The sequence below is a fragment of the Nomia melanderi genome, chromosome 14, assembly GCF_051020985.1.
Source record: "Nomia melanderi isolate GNS246 chromosome 14, iyNomMela1, whole genome shotgun sequence".
Lineage (NCBI taxonomy): Eukaryota > Metazoa > Arthropoda > Insecta > Hymenoptera > Halictidae > Nomia > Nomia melanderi.
The window spans coordinates 5,655,437-5,674,170 of record NC_135012.1 but is presented as its reverse complement, the minus strand read 5'-3'; the positions used below and the strand labels follow the sequence as shown (position 1 = coordinate 5,674,170).

Here is an 18,734-nt window from a genome sequence, read left to right as displayed (position 1 = left end):
AAATTAGATTAATATTATATTAAACATAGATTACAATTAGAGCTGAAACAAATAAAAATTTTATTAAGCATACATTAATAATGTGTTGATGATAAAATGGCATTAGTTTAAAATTAAATTAAAAATACATTAGAATTAGAGTTGAAACAAAAGTATTTTTATAGTAACACATTTTGCAGCCTGTAACAAAAACGATTAAAGTTATTTAAATCAGAAGTACAATTAAATTACACTGAAAATCATATTATACTGAAGTTAAAGTGAATAAAGCTAAAAAGGAACAGAACTGTCGATCGAGTGTATCCTTCGAACAGCAGCGTTGCACGTTAACTGGTTGCTTCCATTTTCCAGCTCCACAGAGTGCCATCTTCGAATGCTCTTAGTTCCTTCTGCAACATAAACTGCCTCATTGGATTAGCAAATAGATGTAATTTCAGAAATGTATTCTAAGACGGAGGATACAATTTTTACTTAGAATTACCTTTATAATATTCCCTATTATAATAAAATAAACTAAATAAACTAAACTAAACTAAATGGATACAGGATAAACTAAACTAAATTAAAATGAAAATTAAAATATATACCATTTCTCCCATCGAATTTTCCCTCTCAGTCCTCCCTGCAAGAGAAACTGCCTTATTCGATTAGTAGATGAATGTAATTTAAGAAATAGGGCCTAAAAAGAGGGATACAAATTTTCCTTACCATTACATTTATAAAGTTTCCTGCAACAGAAACTCAGGGGATTAAATAAATTAAATGTAAAACTAAAATTAATATAGATACCACTATCACCATAGATTATGTCATTTCTTTCATTAATAAACTTCTTCAATAAATACATATAATTCGCACTTAAACGTAGGTGGCATAGAAATTTGTAATATACATCTGTACATCTTATTACGTTTAACACATTAATTATCTGGCTCTATATAATTTTCTACGGAAAAATGTAACAGTTAGATAAAACGAATCAAACAAACGAAGATTGCTTCATTTACCGACTCTGTCTTTCCATTGAATATTTATGTATATGTTAATGTAAAATCAAGTAATATTTATTTATAAATGAGTAAACAAATATATGTGTATGTAATTATTTAATGGAATAATTAATGGCTCATATTTTGATTTTACGACCTAAAAAAATTAATGAAATAAAAGGGGTGAAACAACTTTTAACAGATAAATATTTTCCAATGAATTTTTGCATTAAATATGCATTCCATATTATCAGACATGAAATTCTATTATCCTATGTCCAGCACAGACAGTCTGTGTTACCGATGGGAGGGAAAATATATTGTATCCAAGATCGGTAAGAATTAAAAATCTCTGCTAGCACTTGCAACGTTTTATCATCGATGGCGACACTACACACTTTATTGAGTTTGTCTTCTTATTTTATTAAATATTTATTTGTTACGCAATTTTGACCTGAGTTTCTTACAGTATAGTAATGGAGAACTAATTAGAAAATTATCTTGCATGAAAGGTATTTTTATTGTTTACTTATTTCATTAGTATTAAATTTTCTGACCATTGCATTTTGTCTACATTTCCATTAGTTTTGTAACTTCGCCGTTAGATGTCTATACGGTTCCTGTGATCTCTGTCACGCTTGCGTAGAATCGAGTTTTTCCTTTCCTTTCGCTTCCTTTTCCGTTGGCTTCTGAAAAAGGTTTGTTGGATTTTAATACTGATCATTGTTATCCGTGTTATTTGTAACAATCACTAAGGCTAACGTTGTTTTTATAGTGATTTAGTGATCTTCATTCTCTAAGAATGTTATTTCCTGTTATATGCGTGATATTTTCTTCTAACAAAATATGCGTGTTGCAGAACCAAAATGGTGCAGCGGTTAACCTATCGTCGACGTTTGTCATACAACACAAAAAGCAACAGGAGACGCGTGTAAGTGTTATTTTTTTATTTAAGCTAAATACAGTAACGTTACCATTATTGGTTCCAATTATATTCGTCGCTTCCAAGATTTAAATAGCGTAACTTCATGTACAGTTGTTGGTTTATTTTGTTGAGGTTATGTTTTGATATGCTATGGATGTGTAGAATATCCGCGTGTAGCTTACGCTTAAAAAGAAAATATTTGTTATGGTCATGAATATACTAGTAATATTTTTAATATATTGTTCATTGTTCACCATTCTTTATGACTACATACATACTTCTTTGTTATCCTAACTCAAATGTATTCTTGTAGTGTACGCACTCCTGGTGGGAAACTAGTATACCAGTATCTTAAGAAACCGAAGAAGATCCCAAGATGTGGTCTATGCAAAGACAAGCTTAGAGGCATCCAGCCTGCTAGGCCCATGGAGAGGTCTAGAATGTGCAGACGTAAGAAGACGGTGAAACGTGTATATGGCGGTGTACTTTGTCACAAATGTGTGAAGGAAAGGTGAGGTTCTAGTACTTTGTATTTATAGAAGATGTTCACAGATTTCTTACTTGTACATTCCCACTACTTTCAGGATCGTCCGTGCTTTCCTAATCGAAGAACAGAAGATTGTTGTTAAGTACATGAAAGCACGTAACGCAAAAACGAAGGCGGAGAAGTAATTTTTTGCTTTTTATTAATTAAATAAAATATATAAAATCAAGAGAAAGTAATTCTTTGTCCTTGCAACTGTAGGGTTATTCTAAAATGTTTCAACCCCGCCGCTTGTACTTCACCGATTGTCGAACTCGAACTTACAGCGTTCCAAAGAGTCGTCGAAATACTCCATTGACTTGTTTCGTTTGTCTGCCTTCCTTCATCTCCGTAATATCATAATACATCCTTCTTCATACACGTTTTCCTATTTACAGGGCTGTCCGTTTCAGACTTAGCAATATACCACACTGATCCTGTACCTAGAACCTTGTTGCGCACCTAGGCTTCCTACCCAGGAAACATCTGCTTACCGTCGAATGCTTAGAGATCGGCGATTTTTCGAATTGAACCACGTTACAGCGTGTTGAGGTTGCGGGATAAAGGCGCACCGTTCACTTTCCCAATATAGTTAGAGCGAACGAGTCGGCGAGTACATGTTCCCTGCATGGTATAGGAATAAGAGGCAAGTATTGTATTCCGCTTATGGTCAAGGAGTGCGCGAAACCCGTCTCAGGACGGCGTGACTCGCCAGCCACGGTGCACTTAACAAGTGCCTTATTTGCTAAACGACGAGTATGCGTGTGTGTACCGGGCCGGTGTGGTTTCCACAGTGGTGCAAAAATGGTCCAGGTGAGAACCGCACGAGTTTGTCACCTGAGAATGCGGATGGCGGGTCGGCTATTAAATACTTTCGTTTCGCGAAACAGCCTCCGTTCGCTATCCCCCGTTGCTGTTCGAAGCTTTTGATCTTATCGGGACACGGAGTAGGAGTTTAACGTGTTCTAGCACTCTTTCTCTCTCTCTCTCTCTCCCTCTTTCTTCGTTACTCCTCGGTACGTTCACTCTCTCTCCCTCTCTCTCTCTCTGTCTCTCTCTATCTCTCTCTCTCTCTCGCGCGCGTTCTCTGTCTCTCTCGGTTGACCGCGCGGAACAGAGAACCTCGCGCCTCGGCCCATACGTTGGATTCATTCATGTCGCGGTATATTTTCCAACGAAGACTATTTTCAGCGTCCGATGATCCTTTCGTAAGATGCTCTATCGGCGATTAACGGTTATCGGTCATTTGCGTGAACGGCGCCGCAACTTCAATATTTATTTCCCTTGCGTTGCCGCCTATCAAGCTCTGAGTTCTTTCTTCGTTCGATCGCCTTTGCTGGATCACAATAAAGCTTCGCTTATCATCCTTAGCATTGCGAACGATCGACGCGTGTACCTCTTTATCAGTCCCGTTCACCTTTCCAGCCATTATCGCGTCGTAACTCGGGCATCGATAGCGTTTTCTCCGAACCGATACGGGAAAAGTCTCCGCGAATTCTTTTCGCGGTGAATCTTGCGTCGTATCTCATCGATCACGACGCTAATCGGTGTGTCACGGCAGCATTTATATTTATATTAATTCGCCCATGAATCCCATCGATTTTCATCCCCAGGTTACGGAGAGTCGATTTCAGCGGCAGGAAAGTTCGAATTCCGATCGCTTAGTGTACTTATTTTGGGACTGGTGTTACTTCCAAGATCGTCTGGGATTACGATGGTCTCGGGAATAAGAACACGCCGAAGACGCGTCCGTGGCGGTGGTTGCGGCAAGAATAATAGTGAAGGGTACAAGGGGCGCTGACGGTCGACAAGCAAAAAACGCCCCCACGAATCCGCCTCGCTCCGAATACCGAGGGAAACCGGCCGATTTCGAATTTTCGAGGGATCGTTTCTTGCTCGCGCTCGACGGACCATCCATGTTGGAAATAATCGGTGTGGTCAGTCGGCGGTTTCGGATGTTCTTGCGGGCCGGGGGACGCGTTTACGTCTCGTCTCGATCGCTACGAAACATCTACTTCCTTTCTTCTTCTTAACACTAGAACTACAGTTGAACTGATTTTTAACCCTTTGCACTCGATAATTTTCGATACTATAAATATTCGTTATTTCCTGATGAAATATCGATAACATTATTTGCGACTAATGTAGAGAACAATCTTGCATAAATTATGAGACAGAAATATCTTATCTTTGTGTTTCACGTGTTGATACCTTACACAAAATTTAATATTAGATTTTAATTTTACAATTTTACGGTGTTCGATTAAATGGCGACTAGGAATCGCCTCTCGAGTGCAAAGGGTTAAACATTTTTTTCTAGAAACCATAGAAGTGTTGATTAACATGTCAGTTGAGTTATATTTTAATTTGTATATTAATGCATCAACTATTTTAAACATTTCTTGAAGAAGCATTTGTATGCTTTCAATTATTATAAAAGAATAAATGAGACCATTTTCACCCATTTGGTAGTTTTAGTATTAAAGATTTTATAAGAAAATCGAATCTCGCAGCTAAAGTATGGATTAAATTTTTGAACTGGAGAAGTAGTTGCCATTCGATTGAATATAGTAAAATTATAATGTTTAACCCTTTGCGATTGATGTCGCCACAGTGGCGACATTTAACATTTGTTTTTGAAATCGGTGCCGCCAATATGGCGACATGTTCTTTTTCTGAGTACAGTGTCATTTTACGATCGAGAGGTATTGTATTTATTATTCTTTACAGAATTCATATACAAAAAAACACATCAACTTCAACAAATTTTTAATATCCATATATTTATTATAAACCACCTACAGGAAAATAACTTTGAAAATATATATATTTACTTCTACTAGTTGGTACTGTCACCAGAAAAATGTGCCGATCATAAAGGGCTAATAATGCAGCACGATTTCATAGAGCAAAATACAAGATTAAATCGTTTAACTGAATTTCATTATTATTGCGCGTTCGTCTGGCTTAACGTCACCGTATTAGGTATCATTAATTATAAATACAGAAATGTTTTCAAATAATCATCGTTTAACCCAGCGAACTATAATAATTCGATTTGTTCGGGGATCACCGGTGAGCCCCACGATATTCAACCCGCTAATATGAGAAGTATCGAAATAAATTGGTTTCGTTCCTTAATTTACGCACGAACGACCGTTAAATTAGTTTCAGCGAATATCGTCGATGTTTAGTCGAGCAACGTTGAATATTTCTAGCTGAAAACTTTCGAATGCAACGGATTAATATAGTCATCCGAACAGATTCGATTACACGGATTAATGGGTCTCGTCGGGAACTAATGGAACTTCCGTCGGGATCGAAGGGATTGATTAATTCCAGGCGCAGGTACCGCGACGCGAAATGAACGGCGAGAAAACCGAAGCCGCAAGTTGGGAAAACAGGTTTCCGTCGGAGATAAGGCGCGGCGCGGTGCGGATCGATTCTAATTACGAAACGGATACAATTTCGCGAGTGTCCCGCGCGAAATTACATGGCGATCCAATTTGCTCGGGGCCGTTCTCGCCGTGTTGGCCGTACGAACCGCTCGGCAGCGAGAAGGTAAGGTAGCCGCTCAGCATCGCGTTTAACCCCTTGCTCTGCGATATCTTCCTAAATTCTGATTGAATATGACTAATTTGTCGTTAACACGTTCGCTACCAACATATCTGTGACGGCCGTAATCCTATATTTTACATAATGAAAATGAAATTAATCCTATGGATATTGTTATTAGAAATGATAAACTACGACTTTATATTTAGGAACTTAATGACTTGTTACAGTTTTATTTTTCTAATATTTTATTTAGATTTATTGGATCGAAGGAAATATTCTAATTGAGGAGACCGTCACCGAAATAAGCGCTTGGTAGCGAACGTGATAAGACTACAGAAGAACAACATTTACTTTGACTTCGATTGAATCGAGTAACATTTATATTTGTTAAATCATGTTCAAAATCTAACACGTTGTTACAGGATTAATTGCCGAGCAGACTACGCGACCGCGTCGCGCAACTAGCGGGGTTCGGCCGCCTCCAATCAATTTCCGGAAGCTCGCTTTAACGCGATTCTAAAGCGTCGCAGGATGAACTCGATCTGCTCGGTGAAGCGATCCATTGCGCAACGCAAACGATTCTAAAGCGGATCGACGAGCGATTCAAGAATTATCGAAATCACGATGGTCAAGTGGGAATCGCTTGAATAACCGATGGTTCGATCAAGATACTGAGAGCTTATCGACGATTCGTTTGCAGCGTAGGCTGTAATTAGCTCAACAACGCAACAACCGAACCAGCATCCGAACGGAGGAGTCGCCGAATCAGCCGTTATCGTGTTCGGTATCAGCGAACGCTAGGAACACGAATATCCGGAGGTGGACACGCGACGAACGCGAGCGGAAAGAGAACGAGAAGAAGACTGGAAGGAGCGCGATTCCGAGACGGCGAGGAAACGGCGCGGTGCGTCGGTAGCGGGTCACGAGATCGGTCCGCGTCGCGTTTAATTGACGGTTATAAAATGTATCGAGAGAAAGAGAGAGAGGTGGTGGGGGGAGAGAAAGAGCGGGAGCGTGCAATCGAGAATAATTTGAAGCGAGCGGGCTCCGAGGAGGAGAGCAACGATACCGCGTGATTCCTATAATTTTCAGGGCTCGTGTTTGACAAAATAACAAGTGGGTGGGTGTCGGTTTTCACACCCGCGGCTCGGCGGGGCCTCTTCGGGGAATGTAAAAAAGGGCAGAACACGAAACCGGTCCCGATGGATCTTTGTTATGCCGGGGCCCCCGCGCGTCCTCTCTCGCCTCTCGCGTCTCTGAATAAGGACCAACTGCGCCAGGGTCGTAGTTAGCTTACCGCGCGCCCCCGCCTCGTGCGAACCGACCGAACACCGTCCGTACCAGTTTCATTCGTCGCCGACCGTTCTCTTTTCGACGAGTTTCCTTCTTCCGCGACGCCTTGCGAAAGAAAGACGCTCGTTACAAGCGTACCACTCCGTTTCGGTTAACGAAGCGCGCGAAAAAAAGGAGGACTCGTCGCGTCGACCGAGTACAACGCGGATCTGTGACGAAAATTCAACAGGTTTTCCCATCTCATGGGCCCGGTCGACGCGGCCGGTCCAAATACGGCGCGACTTCGGTTCGTTAACTTATTAAGCTCGGTAGGTTGCATCACGCGCGATTAAAATCGGATGTAAATCGTGTTTCTCGGCGTGGAAACACCGTGAGCGTGATGGTGGCACGTAATGGGTCGGTCTCGCGTTAATTTCGGACGATATCGGAAGTTCTGGAGGGCCGCGGGCGATTTCACGGGACACGGCGAGACGGAGATACGCGCGAGGTGGAGGGAAAGAGTTAAAGTTCAATATATTCCAATTTGTCGCGGTGGTCAGATAGGAGGGACATCGGTCTATCGGCTGGTTTCCTCCTCTATTACCGAGGCCCGTTTCTCTCCGTCTTCGAATCGCAGGCGGCAGGTCCGCTTTGATCGAGCACCAGTGGCCCCAATTCACACCTGACTTTTAGCGATAAAAGCCGGCTCTAAAGATATCGTTATCCCGGCCGAGCGCGCGAGCAACGATCGACCGGAGGAAAGGATACTGTTATCGCGGCAGGTAGCCCGCTCTTCCGCGCTTAATCGAGCGAATTCATTTCGTCCCGTGTCCTTGCCTCCTCTTTTATTTTTTCTCCGGCCTGTTAAACGTCGCCCGGCCTCCAGCTTACCGCGAAGTCCTCCGCGCGATCGATTCATCTTCCGATGACGTGCGGTGTCGCTCGTTTCGGAATCTTTACCTCGAAAATTGTAAAGGAAGCGTCGTTCTGAGATTCTATTCGGGTTTCAGAAACATCGGTGAACGAGCATCCCCGATGGAAGCTGGAGGAGAAGCAACGGCGAGAACGCGGCAAGGACAATGGCCTGAAAAGTCAATTACAAAGAGGCGCCACTTAACAGCAACGCGGAAAGATCAAGGGTCAAAGGAGGTGGAAGTCGAAGAATTCCCGGCGGAATCCTTGAAGAGAGACCCGACGGGTAATGGAATCTGAAATTTGCATAAGTAAACGACGACGTAACCTCCTGTGCCGTAATCCCCGGGATTGCAGCCGGGGAGGAGGATGACGGTCGATTTTAAGAATTGAAGAGGCCACGCCACGATTTATCGGTGTAATTTCGTGATGCGGGTCCTCTATTCGCGTTCTCGCGGCAAGCGTTAGACGACCGTTGGGATCGAATACGAAGAACGGCCGGGAGCACCGGTCCCCGTCCGCTAAATAGACACAATTACGATCGATTATCCAATGTGCCGTCCTACCGACTAATCTTGACCAAGGAACGTCGGCTGCGAAGCGCGATGCTCGAGCAAGCGCGACGACGTCGCTCGTCGTGTTGGGTGAAATATAGTGATGCCCGCTTAAATGTTACTAAAATCCTTTGAATTTTCAGGATCTCCACTCTTTTCGTAACAGTAATTGTCGATCCTCCAGCTCGCTTCATTTCAGTAGAGGATAGAGAACGAATACAATGAATAAAAGGAGGCGGTACACATTAATTAGATGCCGGCATTACGATAAGTAAACATCAAAGAAAATTTCATTTGTAGTAATTTTCGTGTTATTTTTATAATTGTAGCATTAATGGATAATTGAGATTCTTCTGATTGAATCGAATATAATTCTAATTTTCCCGTTTAACGTAAATAATGGAATGAAATATCTGAATGTTCTAAATCCATCGAATTACTCCAATTTGAGTTGTGTTCGGACTGATTTTAATTGGCAGAATGCTAGCAGTCCGTTGGCGTTACATTTCTAAAGATTACGTGAAAATGGTTGAAAATGAAATTTTCCCTTTCGCATGTTTATCTTTGTTCAGTAGCGGTATAGCTTTAAAGTATCGAGTCCCAACCGCCGACGTACTGTGTCCATCCCGCTTGCTCCTCTTAAATCTATTTACATCTATTTAGAAAAAAGACTGTATCCTGTCCGTTTAAATTTCACTGCTGGCTTCTAAGTATAGTGCAATTTAAGCAGACATCACTGTAATTAAGATACGCCTCTTCCTCTTCAACGTGCAGCGCAACAGGAACATCGTTCGCACGACGAATCCATCGAAGCCTTCAACGTCCGCATCCTGGCTGTCGTAAATCTAGAATGGTGGAAACATTGTTCGCGAGAGGAAACGTGTTCGTGTCTGGTAAACACGTGTCGGGGACGCGAACTTTCCACGCAGATGTTTGAAATTATTCTGTGGCGGACGAATGGACCGCGAGGAACGCGGGCATCGAAGAATCGGCAGTGTCGTTCCGAATATTCTTAACCGATACGAACGAAAAGGACGGGCACTCGGTAGCGAACATCCTTTTAATCGTATCTAAAAGATAACCCGTTTTCAGGCGCGGATACGCGTAGGATGGAGCGCAGGGTGTTGGGACTGGATATGCACGAGCCTGGAGCAGATCTTGCGGTTGAATAGAACCGAGGGTGATGCGGTCGGAGAGGCTCGGACTGACCCAAAGCTCCGGACGCCACGGCACGTTAAGGCCCAGACATGGATTTCGCTCTTTTGTGGCTCCGTACGACGTCGGTCCGCCGAATGAAATATACTTCCAGCTCGTACGGCCCTCGTAACTGGCGCCGAACGGATCGAGATTTTCGGCCCCGTCAGGGCCGTCCATACACGCGTCCTCTGCCTCTCTCTCTCACTCTCTCCTTCTTTCTTCTCGTCTTTCACTTTCTTTCTCCCTTTTCTTTTTCTACCTACACCGTAGATCGGTCCGCCGCGTTTTATTTTCTGGTTGGTCCGCGCGCGCTGGCAGAGGCGAGAACGCGTTAAACGATCCCTCGAGTCGGACCTACGATCGGCTTATACGGCTCCCCCGATCCGCCGTCGAAACGCCTTTTGAATTTCTCGCGGCCGTTTTATCGTCGTCTCGCTTCGAGGGATCGAACAGGATTCATAGAGCGTAATAATCAAGATGAACACGCGACGATATCACATCGATGGAAACGATCACCCGACGCTATACGATCGGATCCGTATATCCTCCACGGTCGCCGGTGTTTCGTTAATAGACGACAACACGGGAACCGCGAGGCGAGGCCATTTTTCATCTGCCGTACACGGTAATGGCGATAAAAAGAGGCCGCGCGCGAAGGCGATCGTGGTAACGATGTATCCCATCGAGACACGAGACGCGAGACCGGGCCTCGTTCTTTTGTCAGCTCGCTGCCTGTCTCCCAATGAAATATATTTCCTCCCCCTTCGCGGCGAGACGAGGCGAGCCGAGGCGAAACGAATGGATCGTGATTTCGGGGCCCGGCGGACTGCCCTCTCCGATCCCTACCTCCATTGTTACCCATTGTCGCGGTTCCTCGAGCTTCGTCGAGACTCGCCGGGACGGAATGGAACGGAATGGAACGGAATGGGACGGGACGGGACGTGACGAGGCGAGGCGAGATCTCCGTCGCCCGCCGCTGCATAAACGAATAAGGGTTCGCAGAAAAGAACCGACCGATTCTAATCCCGAAATCCGGTTTCAAGCGCACCGGATTGTCCTCCGCGGTCTTCTTTTTTCGTTAACACGAGGCTCCGGCCCGAGTGCTCGAACCTCCGATGGACCCGCGTGAATACCGAGCGACCGTCCATAGTCTACGATCCGAATTTTCTAGCGGTCGCCGCGGCCGACCGATTCGACGGGAACGATCAACGCCAACACCGATCGCGGCTCGCTCAAACGATCGACCGATCGCTGGCGATCGTAATAGGAACGCGTTTTATCCGCCGAGGAAAGAGATTGCGGAGCGCGGTCGACCTTATCGTAACGAGCGATTCGATAAAGTAATATAAGTCGGTCGACGAGCCGGTCGCGAGATACCGGTCGCCGGTTCCTGCAACCGGCCCAGCGACACACGATACACGGTACAGTGAACATTGGATAATTGCAACATCGGAGACCTCTTCATACTCGCAACATCGTCATCCCCACCATATCCTCGTTAGGTTCTTTTTAATACGCCATAACGCTTGACGACCGGTCGCGTTTGAAGGGTGTAACTATTGTCGAAATCGATGCTCAAGGCCTTTTTCTTTTCTATTCGCAGTCAGTTTCTATATCCGAAACTTCAGTCGCTCATTATAGAAGCAATTATGACCGTGGTTCTATCTTGTTTGATGCCATTTTAATAAAAAAAACGCAACAAACGTTACGGTGAAAGTTTCATTCGTCAAAGGTCAAGAATAAAGTTCGATTTTTGAGTTAAAAGTCTGTAGCTCGGAGCCTTAAACGTTGCCGAACTATTCAACTCTCAGTCTTTCTTTTCCCTTCACTCACGTGGTCCCTTTCTACGTCCGTCATGCTAAAATGTTCGTTTCTTGGGGTGGATTCGATTCTACCTCTCCGTAATTGCAACCTTCCGGTCCCCTCGAGCGTCGTAATTATCCAATGTTCGTTGTATTACGATGATTCTGCAGCCTCCTTTATCTTATCCCCATAGTTCTCCTTGAGTACGCGCGTTTATGGCGGCCCGCTCCGTTCCGGCCAACCGAGCGACCTCGGTCTTCCCTTACTCGCGCGAGCGATAATACCGTTCGGCCGCGATCCAGCCTCTAATTGCACGTACGCTCGCGCGATAACGGGGCGGACGCGTGCGGCGACGGGAGACGACGACTCTCTAGTATACTTTCGTCCGAAGCGCAATTTTTTATCGAGCTCGGGAGGAGGAAGACCGCCCTCCCGATAGTGGTCGCGCCGCGCAGACAGAAAACGTTAGACGACATTCGAAAATGCTTCTCCGACGCTCCTCCAGGGACTGCCCCTTTCGTTTTCGCTCTTTTTTGTTTTCGTTCCCTGGTATCTCCGTAAAGTTTGCGACTTCGATAAGCGGCTGTCGCGATAACGTCGCCGCACGCTACGGATCTGTTCGCTTTCGTAAATATTATTCGTCCGCTTTCTTTCCGCTTTCCGAGATTCAACGGTGGCCAACTCTGTCTACCCGATATTCTTCTATTTGCGGTCCGTCGCGCGCGAGAAACTCTCCCGCGAAACAAATAAGATAGCGAAGCACGGCCACGCGTTGTCAGGAAGGACCGGCCTCGACCGTCGAACCACCTGCGATCGGCCGATCGTCTCGCGCGCGGCAACGGCGTGGATGGAAAAACCGGAGTTCCGATCGTCCTCCGCTGATTTACACGAATCATCCTTTTTCCCTGGATCGTTCTCGGTCGCGACGATCGCGCGCAACTGGATCGTATCCGGTGGAAGGAATAATCACGGTAATTAATGTTAATTGCGCGCAATGGACGCGTTACCGTTGCATCTCGCTCGGCGTCGCGTTCCCGCTCATCTGCTTACGTGCTACACGGAGCGCTCGAGTATTACCCGACCCGCCGGCAATTAACGAGACGATGCGGCGACTATTTCTAGCAATTAGCAATCGGCCGTTAGTCAGCGGGAGGAACGAGCAGTCCTTTGTCCACCTCGCCTCCGCGGTCATCTGTATTCCCGCGACGCGATGCGCGATGCGGAGAGATAGCCATCGTCCCAGAAACGCGGATCCTGCGAAGCGCGGGAATCCACGATCGGCCGATATATCGATGTATCAGGTCCGAGAAACAGGTCTGTCGTACAGGTTCAAGAGAATCCGAATGTGAGAACGGACTTTTTATCGGTTACGAGAGAACTCGATGAACCATCGGTTGTTTACCACTCGATTCGATGCAGCAATATTGCAAAGTCTTATTTACTAATTATTTGCCAAAGCTGATTTTGAACTATAATAGTGCTAGAAGTGAAAGACCTAATGAACTCAAAGTTATCCGTGCAGGAAATAATTGATAGACTTGAAGCTACTTAATCAACAGTACAAAGACATCTTCCAGAAATAACTAAGAACTTGCAAATGAAGGGGTTAACTTTGCGTCCCGGGTGGAGGCGACGCATTCCGGTCCTGCGGCGAGCACGGCGTCGTTTACGCCCGTTTGTAGGTGCATCGTTAGCGAGAATTAGTTACGCCGGAACCAGCGAGCATGCGGACAAGCGACGTTAAATGGACAGCGGACAGTCAGCCGGCGTACGCATCCGGGAACGATGGAACACCGTGTTCTTTGTGCCGCGCGGCGTGTCGGCTCGCGATTTCAGCGATTCGGCTGTACAGAGACAAATCGTTGCGGAAATCGTTTACGTTGCGGCTTCGCGAATATCCCTACGAATTCCGAGGCTCCGGTCAATCGAGAATTCAACGCGGTGTACGTGAGAGCAATCGCGACATGGGAGATCGCTTCGTTCGCTAGCGGGACGGCGCGTTTCGCGTGTATGTGCTAGAAGTCAGCGCTGAACGGGGCGACGCGAATCCATAAAAGCGTCGAGGATCATTTCTAAAAATATAACGATCGACGTCCTTACGCGAGCCGACCGGCGCGCGGCGAATCAATCTGGATCGCTGGTCCCGCGATCAACCGGGAAAAGACGAACGAGACAGATTTCCCGTGGAAATTCCGCTGCGCGAGCCTCAAGATCGTCGCTTCGATCCGAGTTCGACGAAGCGAGAGGAATCGGTCGAAGCCTCGCGCGGCGACTTTCCCGTGGACAATATGCCTTTGTTGAAGACGGGAACAGGCTCCGTTAATGGGCATTCGATTACGATCCACAGTGGCCGCTCTGTAGCTGTTACTTTTTTACATTCCGCGGGAGCATCGTTTACCCGCATCGTTTCCGCGGATATTTGTTTCACTCTCGCCGAAAAAGTAGATCGAACGATAGACGGGTCGATCACATCGGATCGGGATTAATTGCGAATGTCAATTAATCTCAAAACCCTTTGTCACGGCGGGTTTTGAGGCGTACAGCTCTTTGCATGCGGCTGAAGATCAATTGCAACCTGAGAACACTGGAATTTTACGACATTTTGAAGAGTGTATTGGAACAATCAAAACATTGCAATGAACTAAACTAAACCAGTATAAAATAATCACATTTGAATAATATATGAGTCGCTCAGAAGCTAACGCGGTTAAGTCGACTTTTTGATGTCTTCAGATTTTTGTAAATTTTAATGGAATTCATAATACTACCTTTAGTTATTACAGGATTTACTCGTTTCTTCGCTTCTCGAGGTCATAAAGCTTTTTATAGCTTCTGAATATGTCGTATAATAATTTCAGAAGTCAAAACATTAATTCTCTGAATTTTCGTTTTCTCGACTCAACCAGTATTGCCTTCTGAGCGACTCATACGACTAACAGAAGACACAGTTGTCGAATCAGAATTCAGTTACGTCCGTTCCAAGCGAGCTTTGTTATAATTATTGTCAATAACATTTTACGAGCGCCTATAGGCACCAAAAGTACGCCGAAACAAATTTGTAAAGCGCCTGTAAACCTCAACAGTAAGGTTAACACGTTCGCTACCATATTTCGGTGACGGTCTCAATTAGAATATTTTCTGCAATCCAATAAATGTAAACAAAATATTTAAAAAATGAAACTGAAACGAGTCATTGAGTTCCTAAATACAATGTCGTAATTTCTAATTTCTAATAACAATATCTACAGGATTAATTTCATTCTCATTATGTAAAATATAGCATTACGGCCGTCACAAATGTGTGACGCAGCTGGCGAACGTGTTAAAGACAAGTAGCGATGCAACGGAGCTACGGCGTGATGATCGGACCCGTTTCTATTGTTTTTATCGCCGTTTGAAATTCGCGGTACAACCGAGTTCGTTCGCAGGTTCGACTGAGCGCGAGTAAAAAGTATGTAGCGAAAGAGAACGCGCAAGGGACCAGTCGATGATCGCAGAGGGTCGGAGCCGTTGGCCTCGAGGGAGAACGTTTTCGAGGCGCAAACTCGGGAGCAGCGATCTCCCCGGGCGAGAACACGCTACGTTAGCAATTAACCGGTAATCCGATATCGATACCGGCACCGGCGGAGAATGTAACGAAGCGCGACGCGTACCGCTAAGCGCGCACGAGAGTCGGTTAGGAGCGGTCGCGCGGAGCCTCGCGCGTAAATGCACGCGCGGCGTGTTAATGTTTAAAAGCGCAGCGTGATGCTCGCCCCCGTGGCGTGCGTGTACACTCCGGGCCGGTCGTCTCGATCGCCTCGATCGCCTCGATCGCCGAAACGGCGCCGTTCAAGTGCGAATGCACCACTTTCGAAACGCGCACGGCACCGCCTTTCTCTCCACGCTTCTTCTCCTTTTTTCTACCTCTCCTCCCTCTCTCTCTCTCTCTCTCTCTCTCTCTCTCCTCTCCCCCTTCGCCGCCGCGTCACCCTTCTTTCTATCGTTTCGCGCAAACGTTAGCCGCCTCTGTTAGTCACCGCCGCCTCTAACGAGGGAAGGACTCCGATTATTCCTTCGATTTTAATAGCTTCTTCGGTGAGAGATGATGGTGTACATGTCTCCAGCGATACGAGTAAAATATCAGGTGCAATTACTCGATAGTTTCCGAGATACAAGTAATTAAAGTTACATGCCTTTCGGATGCATCATAATCGTAGACAGTGCTGATCGAAACATTCACGTGGACTTGATTGCTTCGTACTGCGGAGACGCAGTGATTCCTGTATTTTTTATTTATTTAGTCTTTTTTAGTATGAGTACGAAAACACGTGAAGCATAACAAAATGCCGACACCACGAATATCTCGTAAATGCTGGGTCGTGGCACTAAATTATACCGGTGCAGAGAAATAAGTTTAAAATGAGAAGAAAGTAAAATTAAGTGAACAATTAAAAACCAGGAACATGGAGTGGAGACCAGGATCGACTCCAGAATCTTCGAGTTACGAAGCGGTCGACAAGCTCACTTTAACTTAAATCGTTTGCATTTGAAAGACTCTTCAGTAACTATACCTAATATTTTACACGTATCATTAGTAACATGTATTCTATCGTCTCGCAAAAAAAGGTATCAAAATCGGAGTCGGACAATTGGGGTTCTTCCCTTGCAAGGTCTCGTCATCGCGAGATGCTGATTGCAACGGTTTTACGACTCGGTTTTCCATTACTTTTCGGATTCTTATCAAATATCGGGAAAACACGTAAGTACACGCTTGACCGCGTGAACGTTCCGTTGAATCGGTGCCGCTCGTTTTCTCCGTGCGCCGGTTGCACGCCGTAGATGCACGAGTTCACGCGTGCACCGGGAGGACCGTGATCTCGCTTCGAAATCGCTCGGTCGCGCGGAAAACCGTCGACACCCGAACGGATCACGGGGAGGAGGTCCGCTCGGAGCGTTGCGCGGGAAAAGAAAGACTCCATCGGACGTTCGGAGGATCGAGGCGGTTTCTCGATAGACCGACGATCCGCTATCCGCGTTCACCCGGTTCTACGAAGGAAAAAATTCACGATTCTAGCCGGGTTCTAGTTTCCGCGGTGACGCGGTGACGCGGCACGCATAGACATTCGCGCCTTTCCAAGGAGCCGCTCTCCTCCGCCGACCCTCCCCGTGGCTTCTCTTTGCTCGCTCTGGAGCATCGGTGGCTCACGAGCGTGCTCGACAACCGCACGCCGAGAACAGAGAACGGAGAGAAGGAGGAAGAAAGAAAGATCTCCGGGACCGTGGTCGTCGCGGCACGGTGGCGCCCGTAGGGCGCCGTCGCACACTCCCCGCTAGCTACGCTGACGGGCCAGGGATTTAGCCTCGGACCGATTCGATGCTTCTGCGGGCAGGGACGCCGAACGTTTCCCAAATGTCTCCGGGATTTAACCGGTTAACCTGGCAAGACCGGTAATCGCGTCGATTACGTTTAACGCTAGAACTACCGAGCACTGAAATTCACTTTTTGAAACTTCTCTGTGAAAACTTCAAGAGTGCAACTATTTAGACTTTAATTGATTGATCGTTCAATTCGCGTATTGCCAAAGCAATTTCTTTAACCCTTTGCACTCGGGAGGTGACTCTCACGTACTACCTGATTTCATACAGTAAAAGTTTAAAATTTGACACTTATTATACCTCGTATAATGCATCAATTTGAGAAATATTGAAATAAAGAAAGAATAAGAAATTTAGTTTCACAAAATATGGTCTTTATCTCATCGGAAAATGTTAAAACATTTCTAGTGAAAAACTTCCGAGTGCAAAGGGTTAATAACTCGCAAAGAAACATCTGCTATTTTTTTAATAATCCTGAAGAGAAGAAATCTGGAATGGGTCAATTCGCTTTGGCTCTAATTACCCTATAGAATACACGTATTTACTGGAGAACGAATTGTCTCATAACGGATAGCTGATAATTCTTCCGTATCACGAGTTTCATATTCGCGTGGATATTCGTGGTTAACACGTTGAACGCCCCACGATTTCATAGAGCAAAATACCCAAATCGAAAAAATATAATATTAATTCATTTGATTGAATTGCATTATTATTGCATATTCATCTAGCTGAATGTCACCACATTATACAGCACTATTTATACTGTAGAAATCTCTTCAAATAATCATAGTTTAACCGAGTGAACTATAGTAATCCGATTCGGTTGGGGATCACCGGTGACCCCCATGGCATTCAACGTGTTAACGAGTTACATGTACATACACCCTGTTCGCAGGTCGAGGAAGCGTTCGCGCGATGAAACAACAGGTGGTCCACCTGTTAAAAGCGGAAAAGAAAATAGCTGGCGCGTTGCGCAGGATCCCCGTCTATCCGTTCGAGAAAGGATCGCGGGCGCGTCCGTTCGACTATTAAACGGTAGCCGCCGTTCTACGAGCGGCGAACGTGAAATGTTAAAGCGCGTAACAAATCGCCGATCGAACTGCTCTACTACGTTGACTGGATTTTCCGCATAGTGTTCCCGCCCACCTCGCCGCACCACGCACAGCCCGCAGGTATCGGTGCACGGAAGGTTGCAGGGAGACCCGGGACCAAGGAACCGCGCCTCAAAGTAGCAGAGATATCACGAGTACCGCGATCCAGCGGTGGATCAGTACCGGGGAAGAGAAGAGAAAAGAATGGGACACGCTGGAAGCGTCGCACATGTTTACCAAACGGGAAACGGGAAAGGTCCGTGCAGCGACGCGATTCCCGGGGCCTGGAGGCATCGCGCGTTTACAAATTCGAGGGACGCGGTGAATCGTAAATCATCGTTGCGAATCCTACATTGCGGGACTTTCCGTTTCCGAGTAATTCCGACGCAGATAAGGTCTCGCTCGCGTTCGAAATCGCGGAGGGTATGCGTTCATCTCGATCCTGGTTCGATCGGGGTACCGTGAATCAGAGATACAGAGTTGATAGGTGCCGTGGCATGAGAGACGCGCTCTCGTCTCTCTCGCTGGCGAGCGTGCGGCTCGGTCGTC

At 45.9% G+C, this 18,734-nt stretch overlaps 1 protein-coding gene across 1 annotated transcript; it reads left to right on the top strand.

Moving 5' to 3' along the window:
* Window positions 1–1,590: 1,590 nt before the first annotated feature.
* LOC116427117 (large ribosomal subunit protein eL34) lies at window positions 1,591–2,633 on the top strand. Its single transcript, XM_031977085.2, has 4 exons — window positions 1,591–1,687; window positions 1,849–1,920; window positions 2,228–2,425; window positions 2,499–2,633. Exons 2-4 carry the CDS (start codon window positions 1,856–1,858, stop codon window positions 2,584–2,586), a joined length of 351 nt encoding a protein of 116 aa, XP_031832945.1. The 5' UTR covers window positions 1,591–1,687; window positions 1,849–1,855; the 3' UTR covers window positions 2,587–2,633.
* The last annotated feature ends 16,101 nt before the right edge of the window (window positions 2,634–18,734 follow it).

What these genes read in the sequence shown, in the direction of transcription:
- LOC116427117 (XM_031977085.2), top strand. Translation starts at nt 1,856, where the DNA reads ATGGTGCAGCGGTTAACCTATCGTCGACGTTTGTCATACAACACAAAA. An exon ending in AAAAGCAACAGGAGACGCGT is followed by an intron (nt 1,921 to 2,227) that starts GTAAGTGTTATT and finishes GTATTCTTGTAG; the next exon opens with TGTACGCACTCCTGGTGGGA. An exon ending in CACAAATGTGTGAAGGAAAG is followed by an intron (nt 2,426 to 2,498) that starts GTGAGGTTCTAG and finishes CACTACTTTCAG; the next exon opens with GATCGTCCGTGCTTTCCTAA.